We start from the raw sequence: 7,859 nt of genomic DNA, 5'->3' as shown, positions 1-7,859 counted from the left end.
GGGGGAGGAAGGGAAGGGGAGGAAGCGGACATGCATAATGATGCATCATCAGCCGCTTTTTTTTTATCTTGGCCTTTGCCTGCGTGTGCGTTAGCCTCCATGACTCCGTTTCTCTAGCCTCGTTTCCTCTGCTTTTCTCCTCTCTCTCTCTCTCTCTGCAAGAACCAGTCCTCATCGAATCTCCTCCCCCCACTTGTCCTGCTTCGGTCTTTGGGTCCTCCCGGAACCCAAACGGCAGCACGAGCCACGATTCCTTCTCCTCCTTCCTTCCTTCACCTTCTCGCGTGCCTGCGCCTGTGCGTTTGTGCGAGATAGAGCGAGAGGGAGGGAGAGAGAGAGAGGGAGGGTCGTTCATGGGTTTGTTTGTTCTCATGGCAGAATTTCATGCGTCCTTTTCTCGGTACTTGCGGTTCCCCCTCCCTCCTTTCCAATCTCTCTCTCTCTCTATCCCACCCGCAATACCCACAATCCCCCCCGCCCCCCCTCCCTTTTTCTTTCTCTCCTGGGCTTTATTTTATTCTCGTGGAATTTGGTTTCTTTTTTACCGCTTTTGCTCCTTATTCAGTGCGTCCTGTGGGTTTCCTTCCTTTGCAGGGCGTGAAAGTTTGGATTTTTATCGTTGTAATGCGGTGAGCCGATCGGTTTCTTTCTCGTCCAGCAATGTCCACGGACACTTCCTTCGAAGGTAATTAACTTTTGTCGCTCGATTCATCTCCGGTGTCGGAAATTTGTGCCTGGATTGGGTTCTGGGTGTTGTGTTGCCGTGTTCTTTGGAGTTGGTTTTTGAGGCTGGTCATCGACGGTTTCGGTTGGCCTTGGCTTTTCTGGAATTGCTCGAGTTGCATGATTGTTTGGCACATGAATGGCGTGTTAATGTGTGATTCCGGCGCGTTCATTGTCAATCAAAGCTTCCGGTTTGCTTCGTAAGAGTTGTTGGTAATCATCGATCTTTCCATTCCTCTCGAATTCTTTCTCCTACAGTGCTGTTTTATATGGGTAATCTGAAAAGTTTGTATTTTTCTAGCTTGCGGTTTGGTTTCTCCTCATCAGCTGAGGACTTTTGTTCCAATGCCAATAATACCGATTTTGGTTTGACTTTTTTTGGAGTTTTGGTATGAAAATGAAACAGTGACTCAATCTTGGACTAAGGGTGATGGTAATTGTGTCATTTTGTAAACGATGATAATGATCATTCTAATTTGTGGGGAATTAGCATTATGTTTTTTCTCTTTCTTGCTTATTTTTTGAGGACCTTTTCGGGGAGTTGCGCTCTTTTAATTCTGCAGTTTTGTGGTCATCTCATTTTCTCTTTTATCTTCCAGAAGATCTGCTTGACCCGTCTAAATGCAGCAAGTTGAGTGTGGACGAGAAGAGAGAGCTCGTTCACCATGTGTCCAAGTGGCCAAATGGTGCCGCCGAAGCACTCCAAGCATGGAGCCGGCAGGACATTCTCCAGGTCCTCTGTGCGGAGATGGGAAAAGAAAGGAAATATACGGGTCTGACGAAGCTGAAAATCATAGAGCAACTTTTGAAAATCATATCTGAAAAGAAATTAGGCGCAGCCGAGGCCACAGCGGAGCAAGAACAACAATCTTCGCCTAGCCCGAGATCTTTGAAGAGGCAGAGAAAAGCTGAAAATCCATCTCGACTTCCGGTTACATCGACCAATGTTCCGATCAACAATGCTGGTGGTGACACTGGCACTATTGTATTTTGCAAGAACTCAGCCTGCAAAGCTACCTTAAGCAGAGAGGACCGATTCTGCAAGAGGTGTTCATGCTGCATATGTTTTCTGTATGATGACAACAAGGATCCTAGTCTTTGGCTGATTTGCAGTTCAGAGCCTCCATCTCATGGTGATTCATGTGGCATGTCATGCCACCTTGAATGTGCTTTGAAACATGAACAGTCTGGCATTGCAATGGATGGGCGGCATAGAGGAGTTGATGGGTGCTTTTCTTGTGTATCTTGTGGAAAAGTAAATGATCTGCTCGGGTAAGATCCCTTTTCCTACATTTTGAGCCTGTCTGTGCCTCCTGATGAACTGTGTGAATCAGCGTGAAGTTCGCTTTTCTTTGATGGGGTGTCCCCTTCGCCAACTCTGTTTTATTTGCGCATGATCACATGATTCACGTTCGCAATTGATATCTCTTTGAACAAATTCTCAACTAGATTGCACAAAGTTAATGACATTATCCTCCACACTCCACAGAGACAATGACGTTGCTGTTGTGTCGCTCACCAAATGTTAGATGGGTTGTTTTCTAGTTGACGAGGGTGTTAAACGAGTGGGGGTATAACAGATCAGCTTTTATGTTGAGGACCTTGATATAGTAATGCTTCCTATTGAAGGCTGATAATTTCTCCAGATTATAGTTGTCTATGGTTACATTGGTTGAGTGCTGGAGTCCAAATTACGGATTTTGGAATACCGAGTATTATTAGGAGAATCCTTGCTTGTGTTGGGGGCATGGTGGACCACGCAGATGAGACATTAGCTATAGTCAGTCTCCAACTTAGCTGATGGAAAGACAACACCATTCAAATTCATGAGATTACATGTATGTATCAATTGTCTTAGCAATTATATTGCGAGACACAATTGCTTCTCGAGCCTAGTCCTTTTAAGCTCGTACTCAACTGGGAGGAATCTGTTGGTGGATCTCCTTTCTGTTCCTAACTAGTTGCTCTCGCAATGGTACCACTACCCCCAGTTGTTACTGATCCAAGAGGCACCACATATTTCTTGTCAGATCCTCCAGGCAATTCCTATGATTGTCAATTACTCCTGACAAAGTTACTTTTGCTTTTTGTCAAGCTTACTTTCTGGTGTTCTTCATTTGGATTGTCCGCAATCAATGACCCTTTCATTTTTTATTTTAAAAATTTCCATTGGTGAATTATGTTATGTGAAACAATCAAATTTCAGAGTTAGGAGAATATGCACTGATGAGGTTTTCCCCTTTGATGTGAACTGATGCTAAGTATCTGATGTGGGAAATGATGTGATTCCTGTGGAATTATGCGCATGTATTAGAGAGAAAATTAGCTTCTGCAATTTATTTGTCAAAGAGGAGTTTCTTATTCTTTTTATTTGAGGGTGGGGCTTCATAAATAGTGGTCCGTTTTGAAGGAACATGAGTGATATATTGGATCTTGCCATATTTCGATGGTGCTGTGGTGTGCTGTGGTATTCATTTTCATGTACTCTCTCTTGAATCGGTCTGAAGCCCTTTAGCTATTCTTGAGTGTTTCCTGATGCAGTCAAGAAAATGGTGACTGCCAGATGGTGGTTTTTCAGATATCATTGCCTAATTGATTGTGAGATCATAGGGAAACTGCACCTCTACTGTGAATGTTGTAAGAATGAGGTTTGAGAATATCAAATTATGGTTGTTGTGTGCGAATTCAACAAAGTTTGAGCTGATTGCGGTCGTGTTAGTTCTGTAACAGATGTTGGAGAAAGCAATTGATGACTGCGAGAGATACCAGACGAGTGGATATACTATGCTACCGTGTAGCTTTAAGCAAGAAGCTTCTTAAGGGAACAGAGAAGTATCGGAAGTGTTACGAAATTGTCGATGAGGCTGTGAAGAAGCTTGAGGCTGACGTAGGTCCTCTGACTGGTTTACCTGCAAAAATCGGTAGGGGAATTGTTAATAGGCTTTCGACAGGACCGGAGGTTCAGAAGTTATGCGCTTATGCTGTGGATGCGCTGAACTCCATGCTTTCTCTCACCAACTTGCATTCATCTCCAATTCCTGCGAGACAAGGTATCCTATCTTCCATTTGTAGATGATGATTGTGCTTGGAAAATCATATCTGGATTTTTGTTTACATGGTGATTGCTTCGGATGATATCCTTGACGAAGGATCTTATATCCTGTCTATCTCGTCACAAATGCTGCATCTATTTACTTCTGCGAGTAACATTGTTTCATTGTAAGGAACTTGGATTGTCTGATATCCTTTGTCACGGAACTGGCTAAAGTTCAAAATATATGTTTTGTGTACATTGCACAGGCTTGACTTTGATAGTCCCAGACATGGTCAGATTTGAAAATATTACCACTACATCTCTCACTGTGATGTTGTGTTGCGAAGATCATTCACCTGATGATTCTCTTCATTACACCTTGTGGCATCGGAAATCATACGATGTACAATATCCAGAAGAAGCCACATGCACCCTGGCCCCAAATATGAGGTTTATAGTCTCAGGACTAAATCCGGACACTGAGTATTCTTTCAAAGTTGCAGCATTTGATGGTACATGCCAATCTGGCACATGTGAAGTTAGGGCTTCGACGAGTGCTGTTGCTGATGAAGCCTCAGACCATTCAGTAGCAGAAAGAAGCCAAAGCCCGGCTACAAATTGTAGTAGCCTTTCCAATCCTTCATCGGTGGAAGATGAAAGTAATAACATCGGTACGTGTGACACCAAAATGGATAGTCAATTAATGAAGCATCTATCTTATGGCAAGGATTCTGAGAAATTGGTACCTGATTCTGCTGTTGATGGCACAGGATTACGTCAAGAAGTTGGTCTTAATGAAGTACCCTTGTTGGAGGAGAACTGTGATATGCGGATCACCGGATCGTTGCCCCATATCCTGAACGAACAAAACAAGCACACACAAGAAGACAGAATGATTGAGGCAATGAACATTGATAATGGGTCGAATATTCATGCTAGGGCTAACATGGAATGTGTCCCATTCGGTGGGAGCTTAGAATCTGCACTACCCATTACTCCTTGTAAGCTGGAGACTTCTAGGGACGGACCAGGAAGGATCGGGAGATTGAAACCGAGCAACAGAGATTTGGAAATTGGGAATGGGAAAGGAGATGGTCCGCAAGATGGAAGTACATCGAAAAAGCGAAGCAGTGAAAGTCGGGATGAGGAATGTGAAGCGAATGCTCATTCTGATAGGGATTTTGAGTATTATGTGAAAAAGATTAGATGGCTAGAGTGCGAGGGACATATTGAGAAGAACTTCAGGCAGAAATTTCTTACTTGGTATAGCTTGAGAGCAACGCCACAGGAGGTAAGGGTTGTGAAGGTGTTTATAGATACCTTGATAGGAGATCCCAAGTCTCTTGCGGAGCAGCTCATTGACGCATTCTCAGACTGCATATCAAGCAAAGCGTCGTCCGTTGTGCCGTCTGGGTTTTGCATGAAGCTCTGGCATTGAAGTTTCTTTTCAATGGGGGTTGATGCTTTTAATTTTGGATCCGCTAGATTTCCCTCACTGAAATTCTTTGAATCATGATTCTTCATATGAACATTGTTAAAATTATTTTTATCACCAGCATTTGTTATTATGCGATGCTGTAACAGCGGTAGAATGCATTTAAGTAGATTTTCTTTCGCCTTACAGAACATTGACATTAATCCTACAGTGGTTCCTTTACTTATCGTGGAGGACATCTCTTTTCTGATAATCCTTCTTGCTACTATGGTGCCTTCATCCTATTTTGTTTTTCCTCTCTCCCTCCACTCATTCTTTTGGCGGTTGCAACTTGCGACACGCCTAACTAGACATCGACAATTGCTTTTAAAGGCTCGTGGATACTCAAGTTTTAGGGAGGACATGATACTCGACAAGAGGGCTTAGGGATAGTCTTTGGTTGTAACATGCGTCAACATTTTGGTTTTGAAATTTGTTCCGAGTTTCAGTTGGTTTGGATCAAAGTATTAGGCCTTGGCTCTTTGTTCTGCTGTAAGTGAATTAGTATGGCACTTGAGTAGAAGTAATGTTTGCATAAGAAATGAGCTCCGGCTAGGTTTCCTGTTCTAATCTCTCCATCCACGGTCTATTTGAACCGTGCCAATGGTTCTCATGAAGTTGGAGATAAAACTGCTGCTAGACACAGTGACCTGTGCTTTCCTTAGTAGGCTCCTTAGTAAGTGGCAGTAGCAGATCACCTTAGTTCTGGAACTACAATACTGAAGCCAAAGTGATTCCAGATTTGGTTTCCTTATTTGTTGTCAATTAGGGTGCGTTTGTTTTGCAGAAAATGAATGATTTATAAAATATTTTCCTATAAATAATCGTTTGTGTCGTTTAAAATAATTAGTCAATGAAATTTTTGGTCATTATCAACAAAATTTGTCCAAACTTTTTCGTGTAAGATAAAAATATTTTTCTTTAATTTATTTTTATAAGCGATACAAGATCAATCATTTTTAGGAAAAAGTTTTTCAAATCATTTATTTTTCGTGAAACAAACGGGGTCTTAAACTTGTTTTTAGCTATTGGTCAGTGATGTGCAGCGAAGTTCAACTGGTAGATTGTGACCAACTTAGCTTGTGCAGTTGGAACAAGGCATCCTTATTTTAAGCTGGAACCAACGGAGGTGGTTGAATAAAATAGGGTGAAGATACAGCCTTAAAGCACCAAAGAAAAGTCCAAGGTGCACAGAGGAGCCGAGCGATCAACTAGTAATAAAAAACAAGCAGCAGCTCAAGTGGTGGTAACATCGAAGCCTTATTATATATGGAAAAATTCACCATCCCCTCGTGGACCTCGTACCTTTTTGCCTTCCAGGACAACCCCAAAACCATGAGCAGCTTCGCCGACCAGGCTTGTCCTTTATTACAGAAACCATGTGCACTACCCACAGGATTTAGCTCTTGATCCCAAAGCTTTTTGTAACAGCTGCTCATTCCACTGTTCTCTCACCGATCTCAGAAACTCTTCCTTTGGGTACTCGTTGAGTATGTCTGCATCGATTTTTACCGCTCCGGTCGTCGTATCAGGCTACGTCGGCTTGCAACTAAAGCAATCTAAGCTGCTCCCGGTAAAAGATTCCGCACGATGGCGCCAGAGAACTGTCTCCAATGGTTCTAAAACTTACTGCATGAAGGTAATGCTTGCCCAGATAATCAAATGATCTAAAGCTCTTCTGGGCTTGCACTGAAGTTCATGCCATTTAACCATCAGCTTCCTCTTTTTGCAATTCAATTGCTTTTGTTTCATTCCATAGACATGGAATCCGATCAACAACAAGAAGTTCGAGACCCTTTCCTACCTCCCTCCTCTATCAGATGATTCAGTTGCCAAGGAGATCGACTACATGCTCAAGAAAGGATGGGTCCCGTGCCTCGAATTCGATGAGGTACTTGATGTAACTAAGATCACAAATCCCATAATCTGTGTACTTCCGTAAACAGTAATTCGATTCATTCTAATACAGAGCAAGATAAAGGGAATCAATATTTTCAAGACATTTGGCCAAAGTTCAAACTTTACAATCCTAATCAGCTGATCCAATCGGGCTTGTTATGAGTCATCCTATTACCTGCGTACTAAAAAAAGAGGACGATCTTTCTGTATCAAATCTTCAGATCGGAACTTTTTGGCAAGTCGATTCTGTCAGTGATCTGTGTTCTGAATTGACAATCTTTCTTATGGAAGGTGGGGTACGTGCATAGAGAAAATAGCAGGATGCCGGGGTACTACGATGGGCGGTATTGGACGCTCTGGAAGCTGCCGATGTTCGGCTGCAACGATGCCTCCCAAGTTCTTCACGAGATCAGCGAGTGCAAGAAGGCCTACCCAAATGCCTACATTCGCTGCCTGGCATTTGACAACAAGAATCAAGGTCAGTGCATGGCCTTTATCATCCAGAGACCTGCCTCGACTTGAACCACAGGGCATCGCTTAAAGTATGCTTCAATCAAATAACTCTTCACTGTCTTCAACTTCGAGACAGATCGCAATATCTGGAACCCGTGTTTTCGTTTACTGTTGAAATGTAGGAATGTCTGTGATGTTTGATGTTCCTCTCTGTTTGCTTTTGGACGATGAATTGAGGTTTTAGAGTAATAAAGGAGGGACTTCATTTTGTTTGAA

At 42.7% G+C, this 7,859-nt stretch overlaps 2 protein-coding genes across 4 annotated transcripts; both read left to right on the top strand.

Moving 5' to 3' along the window:
• Positions 1–208: 208 nt before the first annotated feature.
• On the top strand, positions 209–5,457 carry LOC115677323 (VIN3-like protein 2). 3 transcript variants are annotated; one of them, XM_056320835.1, is made up of 5 exons: positions 209–249; positions 595–685; positions 1,323–1,995; positions 3,454–3,773; positions 4,024–5,457. In XM_056320835.1, the coding sequence occupies exons 2-5, from the start codon at positions 661–663 to the stop codon at positions 5,193–5,195; spliced, it is 2,190 nt and encodes a 729-aa protein (XP_056176810.1). In that variant the 5' UTR covers positions 209–249; positions 595–660; the 3' UTR covers positions 5,196–5,457. The 3 variants fall into 3 exon arrangements, with proteins under 3 accessions (XP_056176810.1, XP_056176811.1, XP_030456324.2); XM_056320836.1 differs by lacking the exon at positions 209–249 and adding an exon at positions 262–400 and having other exon boundaries at positions 1,326–1,995; XM_030600464.2 differs by lacking the exon at positions 209–249 and adding an exon at positions 262–400.
• Positions 5,458–6,311: 854 nt separating this feature from the next.
• On the top strand, positions 6,312–7,859 carry LOC115677324 (ribulose bisphosphate carboxylase small subunit, chloroplastic 3-like). Its single transcript, XM_030600465.2, has 3 exons — positions 6,312–6,870; positions 6,991–7,122; positions 7,422–7,859. The coding sequence occupies exons 1-3, from the start codon at positions 6,724–6,726 to the stop codon at positions 7,650–7,652; spliced, it is 510 nt and encodes a 169-aa protein (XP_030456325.1). The 5' UTR covers positions 6,312–6,723; the 3' UTR covers positions 7,653–7,859.

This window comes from Syzygium oleosum, unplaced genomic scaffold (assembly GCF_021117445.2).
Source record: "Syzygium oleosum isolate NSW1041296 unplaced genomic scaffold, Sole_v2.1 Sole_v2.21, whole genome shotgun sequence".
Lineage (NCBI taxonomy): Eukaryota > Viridiplantae > Streptophyta > Magnoliopsida > Myrtales > Myrtaceae > Syzygium > Syzygium oleosum.
Note: the sequence above shows the minus strand (reverse complement) of the source record. Positions and strands in the feature narration are given on the sequence as shown.

Excerpts from the sequence above, each read along its gene's own strand:
- LOC115677323 (XM_056320835.1), top strand. The coding sequence starts at position 661 with ATGTCCACGGACACTTCCTTCGAAG. Across the intron at positions 686-1,322 it reads CACGGACACTTCCTTCGAAG|AAGATCTGCTTGACCCGTCT; the intron begins GTAATTAACTTT and ends TTTATCTTCCAG. Across the intron at positions 1,996-3,453 it reads AAAGTAAATGATCTGCTCGG|ATGTTGGAGAAAGCAATTGA; the intron begins GTAAGATCCCTT and ends GTTCTGTAACAG.
- LOC115677324 (XM_030600465.2), top strand. The coding sequence starts at position 6,724 with ATGTCTGCATCGATTTTTACCGCTCCGGTCGTCGTATCAGGCTACGTC. Across the intron at positions 6,871-6,990 it reads CTAAAACTTACTGCATGAAG|ACATGGAATCCGATCAACAA; the intron begins GTAATGCTTGCC and ends TTCATTCCATAG. Across the intron at positions 7,123-7,421 it reads CGTGCCTCGAATTCGATGAG|GTGGGGTACGTGCATAGAGA; the intron begins GTACTTGATGTA and ends TTCTTATGGAAG.